We start from the raw sequence: 13,386 nt of genomic DNA on the forward strand, positions 1-13,386 counted from the left end.
TAGCAAAGACGCTAGGCAGAGACCATCCACATTGTTTTACATGTCTATAAAGAACGCCCACACCTCACCTCATAGCTAGTCTAACGTCACCTTTTCTTTGTGTGCTGACGAACACCCCCACACACACACAAAGCCATGCCATATAAAGTGCCATGCAAAACGTCGCTCCACCATGCGGCCTTACTGCAGGCTTTCTGCGGGCAGCAGCTGGTGTCGTCCGTGACGGCGAGGCTGACGACGATCTCCCCGACTCGACTGCACAGCGGCGGGGCCACGGCGGAGCAGTTGTACTCCACGGGGACGATGGAGTCGTTGTCACAGCGGTACACGCAGCAGCCATCTTTGGACGCCTTCCACACCTCGCCGTCGGAGCGAGGAGTGCCAGAGCTGTCCGTGCACGCTGCACAAAAACACACTTTTCTTTTAGATTTCTTCTTTGTGATTGTGCACAGTAGTAAAAATGATCACTGTAAACACTAGTGGCCCTCTATTGCAACTATACAGCCGTGTGACTAATGAATCTATTCTACGTCCTTAACTGAAATCAACATGCTAATTGTCTTATCTCATTTTGTATAATCCCCTTTGATCTACTCTCATTTAGTATTTTAAAATGTTAATAACGACAACAAAAAAATAATACATCAAGCTTATATAGTGCTTTTCTAAATGATCAAAGTAGTTTTACACATAGAAATTGTATTATAAACTTTATGATCTGCTGGATGTAAACCGATCGCGATCGCTTGTATACTTTTATAGATGTAGAAAGTGTGATAGACCACAGCAGAAAGCTATAGAATACACCCTAGGCGTACCACACTTGTCCGGGGTGATGCAGAGTGCCGAGTACGGCTGGTGGAGCAGTGTTCCCTCTGGGCACACGCAGCCTTCACTCAGCCCAGAGCACTGGTCCGGGTCTGGGTCGTAGTCCTGGTTGGAGCAGGACTGAGCCATACAGGCTGGCAGACAGGCCTGGTATCGCAGTGTTTCTGGACATGTGAACGCTAGGGGAGAAACAGAGGGCAGACCAGGCCTTTGATAGCTTCATAACTTGACCTATCGTCACCTTCTTAAAAATAATGGCCTACGTCATTTTATTAAGTTTAATGAAAGAAACTGATACAAAACAAACTATATGATATTTTCTCTATCCACACTTTTCCTGGGCTGTGTGTGCTCCAGTTCCTGTCGATTTTTATCCAATGAAAGCCAATGAAACTGGTCAGATGACCAATGATATCCAATGAAGTCAACAGAAACTGGAGCACACACAGCCCAAGTGTGGATATGATATTATCATTCTAAAAACAAGTTCCTACAGTATAACCTTGAGCTTCTCCTAGAACCTGACACTGTTTGCCATGCCTTGTCCATCTATAATTTGGGAAGGTAGATTTTAGTTTTTTACGCTCCATGGTTCTGGAATCATCTCCAGAAAGATGGAGTAGCAGACATTAAAAACCGAGGTCTGTAGTTGATTTATTCGAGATTTGTATTCCTACTACAGAATTGTGTGTTTGTCCATCTATCTATACATCTCTCTGTCTGTTTGCATCCATTTTTCTCTTCAGTGGGTTGACCAGTCAATCTGAAACCACATTGGGTACCATTGGGACATTGGTATTGTAGGCAGGGACTGAAAAACCAAATCAAACTGAGAGTAATTAATTTACTTGACTCAGTTGACCGAGGTGAATTAGAAATGTGCCCCAAAATCCCATATCTTACGGCAGTAATCTGGACTCCTCCACTCAATGCAGATGTTGAATTTGTGACAGGAAGCCGTATAAGCAGCCAACGCGACACAAGGGTTGTTGACATACTCGGCATCACGAACCCACAGCTCACAAAACGTGGTGGGGGGTACCTGCAAGAAGAAATATACACACACAGGTATGAAGTACTGAATATTGTGTTTTAATCCAAAACATTTGACAGTTCAAGGAGTGAATGCGGAGTAGGGTTCACCCAATGGGAACCTACATTGTGCATGTGTAGAGTGTCATTTAACTGTTAGCAATATTAGTAACATGCTCTACTACACACTGAGTAATGCAATTATGATTGGTGCCAGGCTTGAACCACTACATACATACGGAAAGGAACCTCTCTAACCCTGTCAGTGTTCATACAACCATGCTATAATAATCAATTGGAATTATTATTACTGTATGTTACTTTCACTCCATGAATATGCACTCAAGCACCAATAAACAACACTATTTCTTCCTCTGTGAGTCATATCCGACGACATCTGACGATTAGAAAATGTATCCCTTATCATGACATGTTTATTTAATTTGCCTTTCTTTGTCATGTCTGCAGAAATAGTTGTATACATTTTTCCCTCTCAAAAATAAGAGTACATTTCTTCCATTGCACTGCCTCTATATTCGTTCATGCTGAAAATAAATGCCTATACCAAGCTGAGAACGTAAAAACATTTTCTGAAAGACGGTGTGAGGGAAGAAGGCGTGCAGGGTTAAGGCCTATTCATAGTCTGGATTTTCGGTGGTGAGGTGACCACCGCTCCGGTGGTGAGCTGACCACCGGAGCTGAAATAACGTTGAGCGGTGGAGAGAAGGGCTGGAGCGGTGGCGGTGGTTTGCTCTTCACCGCGGCTCGTGACGTCATGTTGTAGTTTGGTGGTCACCCCACCACCGAAAATCCATACTATATATGAGCCTTTAGTGGGTGGAGGAGGTGGGGTTAGGATGAACCTTACGTAGGCGTGGCAGGGGGCGAAGGTGTGGTTGTGCAACATGGCCAGACAGTGAGAGCAGTCGCTGGTGGAGCAGTTGACCTCGCGCCGCCGGCTGTAGCTGACGTAGCTGGTGGTGTTGGGCACCTGCCAGCTGTCGATGAACAGTGCCGGGTCCTCGGACTCGCCCAGCGTGCTGCCGTCGGGCAGGGTCAGGTCATTGGACGGGTTCCCGTCGCAGCAACCTGCCGGACACATTCATTGCATGATTTAAAGGAGAATTCCATGCTAGAAGGCTTTCTTACCTTTCTTTGTAGTTGTTGCGTCCCCACCAAAGAGGTCCAGGTGTTTTTTTGTGCAAAAGCTCCTTATTTCCCCTACCATAAGCGCTCAATGAATTGCATTGAATTGAATGGGAATTGAATGGGGCTATGGGGTGTTGCGCTAATTCGCTTATTTCCATCGAAATAAGTAGTAAACTGTGCCTCTTGGGATATTATTTACATTATGAAGAGAGGCTATATACAAAAACATTGTAATTTTGAGCGATGGAAATAAGCGAATTAGCACAACACCCCATAGCCCCATTCAATTCAATGCAATTCATTTAGGGCTTATGGTAGGGGAAATAGCCAATAAGGAGCTTTAGCACAAAATAACACCTGGACATCTTTGTTGGGGACGTAACAACTACAAAGAAAGGTAAGAAAGCCTTCTAGCATGGAATTCTCCTTTAAGAACCCTGAAATGGTTCAATACGGTGTTGTTTTTGGCAGCAAAATGTGATTTTAGTTTTTTAGTCATAGTCTTTTGAAGTTTTCATTTAGTTTTATAGTCACATTTTAGTCACCTGGAATGTTTCAGTGTTTAGTCTAGCTTTAGTCGACTAAATGTCATGCGATTTCGAATGATCTACGGTTGATTTAGTCGACTAAAATGTGTTTTGTCGGGCCTTGATGCCGTAGTAATGGCTGATTTTACACTTGCTGACAATAGCCGATCTACAAGCTCACAACGCGTCGCAGCGCAACGCGTTGTGAGCTTGTAGATCAGCTAATTTCAGCATGCAACCAAGTGTAAAAATGACTAATACTGGATCTTTTGTCCACTAGTCCCTTCCTAACATTTTAGTCTAGTTTTTATTTCTTGACGAAATTGTCGATAATTATATAATATGTAGACGTAGTTTTAGTCATCATAGCTTAGTTTTCATTTCGTTTCTATTTAGTTTTCGTCTGTGAAAAAGGTAGTCGACGAACACTTTTCGTCATAGTATTAGTCGACGAAAACAACACTGGTTCAATACAAGGCCTCTAATATGACCTCATTTTAGGGCTGCAAGAGCTCTTTGTCTGTTCTTTCATTGATAAATAAATTACATTATAAAGTACAATGGAAACTTTTGTTGTAAGTAAAGGAGAGTGAGGGTTTTTCTCTCATCATTTTTTCATCTAGATATAATAGTGATGTACAGGGAGTGAGCAGGTTATCGGTTATCTTCTGTTTCGTACTAGACTTACTATAGAACTTTATGAAAACTGTATGATTATTAGGGACCATCTGGAACCTTTAGGCTTTTGGTTACAAAATGGTTTGTGTAACGATAAGGGCCGATTCATACTCCTATTTTACCGCTGTTACGGCGCTGTAGTGCCGAAATGATTTCGGCTCGCCAGAAATTTTCAGTAGCACCGAAGAGTCGACCCCCCCCCCCCCCCCCCCCGAACCTCAAATGACGTCACATTGTAGGCTCTAAAATAGGAGTATGAATCGGCCCTAAGGCCGCCCGGCTGTCGTACCACAGAGGCCCATGGTGGGCAGTTTGTTGGTGGTGCGCTCCGTCTCAATAACCATCATGCCCGTGCTGTGGAACCACTGGATCTTGAGTCCAGCAGGGCTGCGGATCAGGTACATGTTGCCTGTGTCGAGAATCTCAAAGCCAAACTTCTTAAACCGTGGCCTGGCATACCTGGAGTTGACATAGAGCTGAAACACACACACAATGATGTTTACAATCTGGATTTGTTTACTGTATAGGTGGCAGAATGCATTATTTGAACACAATATCATGTGAATGTATATAGCCGTGTTATGATCAGGAAAGAAAGTGTCTCCAACCCTTCTCTGCAGTCGGTTGATTAGGACGTTGTTGGATTTGTGGGTAATGTTGAGAGCCACCAGACACAGGTTGGTGAAATTCCAAATGACCTTTAGAAAGAAGCACAGAATTACACCTAACGGCACAAATAGTGGCTCTGATTTCTGCTGGACTGAAAATAGTACAGCTACAGCTACCTTAGAGGTAGGAAATATGCTGGGCAAAGTCACAAAATTAAGTATGTGGACTCACTGGCTCTGAGTCAGCCGGGCACTCCTGTATCGTGACACTGACAGATTCATTCAGTAGTTGGGTCACAATGTAGGTGGCAGCTTTGTACACGGCAACGCTATTCCCGTCAAACGTGATCACGTTGAGGTCTGGAAAGATGGAACAGCGGCCTGGAGGGAACAGGAAAATTAGTGCTGAAAATGAGTTTCTGAAAGAGATGTGTGTGTGTGTGTGTGTGTGTGTGTGCGTGTGCGTGCGTGCGTGCATGAGTGTGTGTGCGAGCATGTAAGCTACTGGTTGTGTGTGACTCTGTATGTGCATAGTGTGTGCGCTAGGGCGACTAGTCGACTAGTTTACTAGTCGACTAGTTTACTAGTCGCTAGGGCGACTAGTTTACTAGTCGCTAGGGCGACTAGTCGACTAGTCGCCCTAGCTAGTATTTTTTCCCCGATTTTGTAGGCCTCAAGAGCAGGTAGATTATAATTATAGTCACCAATGTACACAGTTTTTAAATACTATGGCTTTTTTTAACATAGGCTAATAGGTTAAACAACTAGTCGACTAGTAAAAATGACTAGAAGTGAATGCCCTAGTGTGCGCTTGCATGCGTGTTCCTCACATGGACAGTCCCATTGAGGGCAGCACTTGTCTCCATTGACCAGGATAGCGAAGCCCAGCAGCCCACAGTTTGGAGGAGACGAGGTATAGGGGGCGGGGCAGTTCTGAGTCTTGTTGAACAGAACCAACTGGTTGTTGACACAGATATACTTGGTACACTCATCAATGAACTCTGCATAAGGAGGCTGCAGGACACACAAAAGGAAAATGGAGGACAATGTTATCTTGTTTTTCAAATGCCATGCTAAATGAGTTAGATTCTGTGTTGATTTAGACCAACCATCGGGTTAGATTATTTTATCAACAGATAATCTGTAGACAACTCAATTAGGATGATTGGGACCTTCAAATAATGGTTGTTTGAAACACAAACAACCATTATTTTAAGGTCCCAATCACTGTGGTAGTTGGTAGTGTAGACCAACCGACAAAAGCTTCAGGATAGCACTGGTCATCAAAAGCTATTTCTTTCCCTGTAGTTGTACATTCTGTATAAAACATATACACAGACAAGGAAATGCTATAGATTATTTACAAAGGAACTCACAGTACACATCCTTGTCGTGACGTCGCCCGACGGCTGAGTTGTGGTATACGGAGAAACCGCCGCAGGCGGTGCGGTTAAGGGCCGTTGAGTGGTACTCTCCACTCGCTCCGGTTCGACGGGTCCAGCCGGGATCACCGACGGGCTAGGTGTTGTGGAGGAGGGCACCTCGCCTGGAGGCGGCGTGACAGTCTTGGCCGTGGAGGGTGTGACCTCGACCCTTTTGGTAGTCAAGAGCTTGTCAGCTGAAGTGGGCAGTGGTGTGGTGGTGGTGACACCCGTGGGGACAGCCGTCGCTGGACCGGGCACAGTGGGCAGTGGAGTCGCAGAGGTGCCGACGCTGGGAGTCGTGACCACCTTAATGGTCGTTCTCGTCGTGGACGGTCCCGTCCACGGCTCAGTCGTCGTCGTCACCGTGGGTCTCAGTGAGACCGTTGGCGCCCCGACGGCGGCGGAAGTTGTGGTTACCACCGGAGGAGGCCTCGTCGTTTGAGTGACCCTCCCTGTTGCGGTGACTCTGGGGGTCACTCTTGCCGTCGCGGGGACTCTGGGAGTCGCCCTGGACATTGTGGTCTGGGTCGTTTGGGTCACCGAAGGCGGTGCAGTCCTCGCGGTCGACACCAGGCGGGTGGTGACTCTATCTATGTAAGAAGTTGTGGGTCCTGTATAGGGGGTGGTGGTGTATGTGGGAGACGAGACGAGGGAAGGTGCTGTTGTTGTTGCCATTGTGGACACCTCAACTCTACCGGTCATCCAAGGCACCAGTGGAGGCAAGGCGGCCGTTACCGGATGCAGGGTGACTGGTTTGATCGTCGTGATAACGATCCCAGGCGGAGGAGCCCTGGTGGAGACGGCGGTGGTGAGAGGTTCTTCAGGAGGTCCGGGTGTCTCTGGTTTCCTGGTTGGTACTTCCGGAACTTCAACCTCTGGGGGAACAGCAGTTTTCAATGTGGAACTCGTGGCGGTTGGGATTGTGAGCGGATGCGTAGTTGTTGGAAGGTGAGGAATTATTGGGGTTGTGGCGCTGCTGGGAATGACTGGTTGTGTAACTGTGGTGGAGGAAATCTCCCAGTGGGGTGGACGCCATGGCTCTGTAGTTTTTACCGTCGTCGGAGTGAGGAGGGACTTGTCTGTCGATGGAACCCGCGGCACAGCGGTGGTCTCCTTTGGTGACGCGGGCGCTACGGCGGGTTTGGTCGTGAAAGAAGGACCCGTGGAAATGGTGGCGGTGGATAGAATCTCGGAGGGCATATCGCTCGTGATCCCAGTGGTCCTGGTTGTTGTTGTCGTAACGCCTGAAGACCAGGACGTCGTCTCAGTATAGGCTGTTGAGGTTGAAAGAGGAACAACGCCAGTAGTCTTTGTTGTCGTTATGGTTGTTGGAGCCCCTTCTGAAGTTGGGGAAGAGTCCACGTGTGGGTACACCGTCGTCGTGCTTGGCAACATGCCACTTGGGGTTGCCGTCGGCTGTTCAGGAACACGTGTTGTGGACACGAGTGGCATTGTTCCATTCGGATATGGTGTTGTCTTGAGTGTGGTGAAATGAGCAACCGGAGTGGCTGATTCTGTAGTCGTAGATGAAGTAGCCACTGGCATTGGGACGGTGCCCGTTAGAGCAACATGAGGCAGGAGAGGAGACGTAGTGGTTGCCTTTGTGGTCGGTAAACCAGGTGGCACTGATTCGGTGGTTGTTGATGGCGTTGCCTCCGAGGTCACAGGTGTCCTTCCGGTTCCTGTGTATGCAACAGTGGTGATTGTGGGTGCTGTAGTCCTCTCTGTAACAACAGCAGTCTCTGACGATGGCCTCAGGTGAGGCGTGTAGGTTGTTACCACTGGTACGGGAGGTAGGTCACTGATGCCAGTTGGCCTCTGGGTCTTGGTGGTGGAGGGTACTTTTGTTGAGGTCTCAATCCAAAACAGAGCAGTGATTAGGGAATAGGGAGCCGAGGTGGTGGTGGTCCGCACCGTAGTGGTTCCTAAAGAGTCAACAGTAGAACTCTGTGTTGTAATCGTCCACTCTGGGGGCATTGGGACAGCGCTGCCACTAACTGTAGTTGACACTGGCTCCACCCCCTCTGGTCTAACGGGAGGGGGCATTGGTACAGTGCTGCCACGAACTGTAGTTGACATCGGCTCCACCCCCTCTGGTCTAACGGGAGGGGGCATTGGTACAGTGCTGCCACGAACTGTAGTTGACATCGGCTCCACCACCTCTGGTCTATCGGGTGGAGGGAAGCCTGGACGAGATGGCTCGGGTGTTGCTGGAAGCTCTGGTCTAGCAGGAGGGGGTAAGGTCGGACGAGGCGGTTCGGGAATTGCAGGCAACTCTGGTCTAGTGGGAGAAGGCAAGCTTGGACGAGACGACTCGACCACTTCTGGTCTAACGGGGGGAGGCAAGCTTGGACGAGATGGCGCAGGCGTTTCAGGCAGTTCTGGTCTAACAGGAGGGGGAGAAGTTGGAAAAGACTCAACCCCCTCTGGTCTAGAGGGAGGAGGCAAGGTTGGACGAGATGGATCAACCACCTCTGGTCTAGAGGGAGGAGGCAAGGTTGGACGAGATGGATCAACCACCTCTGGTCTAGAGGGAGGAGGCAAGGTTGGACGAGATGGATCAACCACCTCTGGTCTAGAGGGAGGAGGCAAGGTTGGACGAGATGGATCAACCACCTCTGGTATGACAGGAGGGGGAAAGCTTGGACGAGAAGGCCAAAACGTCTCTGGTCTAGAGGGAGGAGGTAAGGTTGGACGAGATGACTCTGGCATTGCAGGCCCCTCTGGTCTAGCGGAGGGTGGCCTGGTTGGTCCAGATGACTCTGGCATGGCAGGCCCCTCTGGTCTAGCGGAAGGTGGCCTGGTTGGCCTAGATGACTCTGGCATTGCAGGCCCCTCTGTTCTAACAGAAGGTGGCCTGGTTGGTCCAGATGACTCTGGCATTGCAGGCCCCGCTGGTCTAGAGGGAGACGGCAAGGTTGTTCGAGATGACTCTGGCATTGCAGGCCCCTCTGGAGCTGCAGAAGTGCTGACTGATGGCGTCACCCTTTCTGCCGGTGCCTTGGTGGTAGTAACAGTGCTGGGTGTCGTCACTGTCGCAGAAGTGGCTGCGGTGGATATAGTGGTGGTGATTGTATCCGTCTGGGTGGCGTGTGGAGAGATGAACGTTGTGGTGGTGGTGGAGGTGGAGACGATAGCGGTGGCTTTGGTTGTGCTGACAGCTGAAGGTGTCGGCCGGACACTGGGCGGCGCCGTGGGCTGCACAGCAACTGGTGGCTTGATGCCTGAGCCCCCCCAAAAAAAACACAAGCACTATTAGGAAAAGTGTGAAAATGAGAGACTGACAGACGCAATGATAGTAATTCATAACAAGTAAGACGCGTAAACGCAGGAAGCGAACGATGCTGTTGTGGCAGTCTGACACTTTGTTCGCAATAATAATTAATATAGCTGGCTATAAGAAGAAAAAATAATGAGTGTGAGCTGTTCCCGAAGGATTCTCACAGCCCTCTAGCATTTGTCGAATTCCGTGAAGAACGATAGCACAGAACTGCCAAAACTGCTAAAATGGCGGAATTTTTCACAGAAACAAAAGGGGTCTATACTGTATGCCCTTTGGACTTGACAATAGTGGCAATTAGTCATATTCAATGTTCAATACAATTAAAATTTGTATACCTTTAAATTAAGTGTGAAAAGTGGTACCACTAAAGGGGGTGTGTGGTACCACGGAGGTACACAAGTGGTATCACTGCCATTCTCAACTGCTCACCACTGTAGCATCTTGCTCAAAGACATTTTAGTAAAATGGACACTTTCATCAGCTGTTATGGAGATGGAACCTCCTCATAATGCTACTTACAGTCCTCCACGTGGACACATCTGTGGGTGACCTCATCCAGGACCATGTGACTAGGACAAACAGGAAGACATGCCTCCACTCTGTAGGACACAGGAAGGCAAGTCAGAAAACGTGTTGGCCTTTGTTAAAAAATGTCACTGTGGGCTCGAGTAGCGATTATTCTTATCGTACATCTTTTATTCCCGGGCCCGTTTTCCTGCGAGACTGTGACATCATGTCATGTCATGTCATCATAACCCCTCCCCCTTTATCATACAACTACAGCTGTGGGTGCGGCTTCAGTTCAGGTGGATCACCACCCATCACCACCACCCACCAGGCAAACCAGGCATACTTAATGAACTGGTGGGCGTGTGCACATAAAAGCGTGATTTGAACAAATACTGTACACTTTTTGGAAAAAGTTCTTCCTCCTTATATTATAATAATACCTGATTGTTTTAGGGTGGGAAAAAAATCTTTAAGAGTTTTAACAATTCAGTTCTATAAGCTGTAGAACTGTATTCACTCTAATTAACCAATACATCATTATTTAGCTATGATTCCATGCTTTCAGAAAGAAAAAAAAAAACCACAATGACAGTCATTCTAATAAAAGTATAGTCACATTTTGCCTTTCAATAATTGAAAGGCAACACAGCAGACTTGACTAGAGTGACATGCATTAGGATATTTGCTATTGTGATATGGTATAAGTGTTATATAAAAATATAATGATCGGACCGGGAAAAATCGGTATCGTATTATGTCTCAAAATCAAATGATCGGAATCGGATTGGAAGCAAAAAAAAAGTAGTACTAGTACTACTACAAGTAGTAGTAGTAGTAGTAGTAGTAGTAGTAGTAGTACTACTACTACTAGTAGTAGTAGTAGTAGTAGTAGTAGTAGTACTAGTAGTAGTAGTAGTAGTAGAACGACAACTGTAGTAGAGATTTGATCCTAAACTGAACTTTGACCTCTGTTTATGAGAGTCAAAGTGTCGAGGCCTCTTGGGGGAAGCTCATGGTTCTGACCTTGGAATGGTGCTGCACACTGCACCTGACGGGTCGCTGCACGTTTTGAAACAAGGAGTGGAACACGAGTCGTAACGCCACTGGCACCGAGGGGCTCCCAGGGTGTCTGGGTTAGGGCCTGGTGAAACACACGCAACATTTCTGTGAGATAGTCTGTCCAAAAGTGTCTAGTGAGCAAATTGGAGGAAGACTCTGAAAAACATATACTTCCAGCTGAAATGCATATTTACAGGTGGATAGAAAAGTTAAAATCAGAACTCTTATACAAGCCAGGCGTTAATAGCTAACCCACTTTGACACACACTTACCTTTTGTGTGCGAAGGTTTAGCTTAGATCCCGTATCCAGACTGAGATATACCTACTGTACGTAGGTACGTGGGTACTATAGACAGTGGAGCTATAATAGTAAATACTATGATAGTATTTTTTATTAACACCACAACCAAATACTGAGAAGGTACAGTAGGTGCTCTACAAATATCCCACAATATTCTGCATATCTCTCATAGTATCTGCTCTGTACCAGAATGTTGTGAATTTGTTTTGAGTACAGACCATACAGGAAAAGATTAATTAATTCTAGATGAAAAAAATATTAAGATATTAAAATATTAAGCATGAAATACCAGATCAAATGTGAAGCTCTTTGAACGCTACAATAACACTTTTGGGTCAATATATTGTACACGTTGAGTTAAATGAACACTTCAGACTGTATTGTGTAGAACTCCATTCGTGGCTCCACCAGCAGGGGAACAGAACACCTTCGTTCGGAGTCATTTGGACATTGGTCTCGCTCTCCCTGGCTTCTCTCCTGCTAAGAATATTATTGTACGGCATTCACTGATGTCAGCAAGAAATACAATCTGCTATTGGCCAGCAGTCTCTGCTAGGACCCAGTAATATTGTATTGTTATAGTGCCACTGTACTTTTGCAGGCCCATCTGCAATGTAGTTTAAGCTCTTGTGAGTGGATAGATACGTTTAATTAAAGGTGAGAGTAAACGAGTAACATAGGAACGAGTAACATAGGTCAGAGTAAGAGTAATAGAAAATAGCTCTCTCAAACAACACACACACACACACACACACACACACACACACACACACACACACACACACACACACACACACACACACACACACACACACACACACACACACACACAGTAGCACCCATACATACACTAAAGTAAACACATATAGTTCAGTTATCAGACGATAACGTTGCGATGCACTGAGCCCACCTGTAATCCGGAACAGGGTGGCTTTGCGATAGCTGGCGGTGTGTCTGTACTTGAGGAGGTGCAGACGAGGAGGCATGGCATGGATGAAGAAGCCCGGCTTGGCGAAGGACTCCAGCGAGTCGAAGCCTGTGATCCACGTGTCCCTGTGGAGGATGAAGGTGGCGCCGTCCCAGAATGCCTTGCTCTCCACCCACTTGGCCAACCTCAACTGGCCTCCAGAGTCGGAGGACAGGAAGTAGTTGGGTCTGTGGGCAGCCTCGAAGGAGACCAGTGAAGTGTCTGGCGAGGATGGACACAAAATGAACACATGAACGCCTAAAATGTCTCTTGAAACAGACTTTGTGGATAGCCTTCCACTAAGCTACGGCCGCCCCAAGCATAGACTGAAATATTATTTTTGTTAAGATAAGATCAGACATTTCTGCATCAACACGATACAGCGGTACAGAGGAGACCGGCATGGAGGAGAGAGTTGGGATGACATGCTTTGGACCGTTTTTTTTTAGGTATTATATAGATATTTATGTGATATCACAATATGTTATTGTTAATATTCCATTTTCTTTCTTAAAAAAATTATAATTCTCTTTATCTCTCTGTGTTTTTCTAAGCTAACTTGTACTCAATTCAGTATGTGTCCTATTCCTTTCTGCAGTGACATGGTCCAGTCTGCTGAGTTGCAAACAGGCTCCAACCTAGAGGAGTATATGGACTAGAATGAAAGCTACTGTAATAATTAATTTAGTCCCAACTCCTTTGGGGTATTCTTTTTTTTGTTACTGTACATTTGCACATACTGTACATGAAATGCGTCCCTTTGTTTTTACCCATCCTCCTAACTATTAGGAGCAGTGGGCACATGTGAAAGACAGGCCGGAGAATACTTTCCCTATAATGCTGAAACGGTTAAGCATGCGTATACAGGCCTTGGAGGCAACAGCCAGTCAAGTCCAATAACAACACTATTCTTAAAGTAAGCTTGCAATCTTGCCATGGTAAGGAGCTGCTACTACAGCTCATAGCTCAGGTTGCTGTATTAGCATTCAGTAAACTGATCCCTGGGCCTGTATGCCACT

The 13,386-nt window shown here is 46.6% G+C and overlaps 1 protein-coding gene across 1 annotated transcript in view; it reads right to left on the reverse strand.

The window, feature by feature from the left end:
- Positions 1 to 13,386, reverse strand: part of otog (otogelin) — a gene marked incomplete at both ends in the record, with an annotated part of 83,151 nt that overhangs the window by 12,987 nt on the left and 56,778 nt on the right. Inside the window, 12 exons of the mRNA XM_080771734.1 lie at positions 185 to 400; positions 819 to 1,007; positions 1,732 to 1,870; positions 2,729 to 2,949; positions 4,504 to 4,690; positions 4,823 to 4,912; positions 5,055 to 5,203; positions 5,653 to 5,836; positions 6,199 to 9,470; positions 10,049 to 10,128; positions 11,063 to 11,180; positions 12,311 to 12,589. Coding sequence (XP_080627860.1) covers positions 185 to 400; positions 819 to 1,007; positions 1,732 to 1,870; positions 2,729 to 2,949; positions 4,504 to 4,690; positions 4,823 to 4,912; positions 5,055 to 5,203; positions 5,653 to 5,836; positions 6,199 to 9,470; positions 10,049 to 10,128; positions 11,063 to 11,180; positions 12,311 to 12,589 — 5,124 coding nt within the window. The remainder of the gene's footprint in view (positions 1 to 184; positions 401 to 818; positions 1,008 to 1,731; positions 1,871 to 2,728; positions 2,950 to 4,503; positions 4,691 to 4,822; positions 4,913 to 5,054; positions 5,204 to 5,652; positions 5,837 to 6,198; positions 9,471 to 10,048; positions 10,129 to 11,062; positions 11,181 to 12,310; positions 12,590 to 13,386) is intronic.

This window comes from Protomyctophum bolini, assembly GCF_963924005.1.
Source record: "Protomyctophum bolini genome assembly, chromosome: 1".
NCBI classification, from domain to species: Eukaryota; Metazoa; Chordata; class Actinopteri; order Myctophiformes; family Myctophidae; genus Protomyctophum; species Protomyctophum bolini.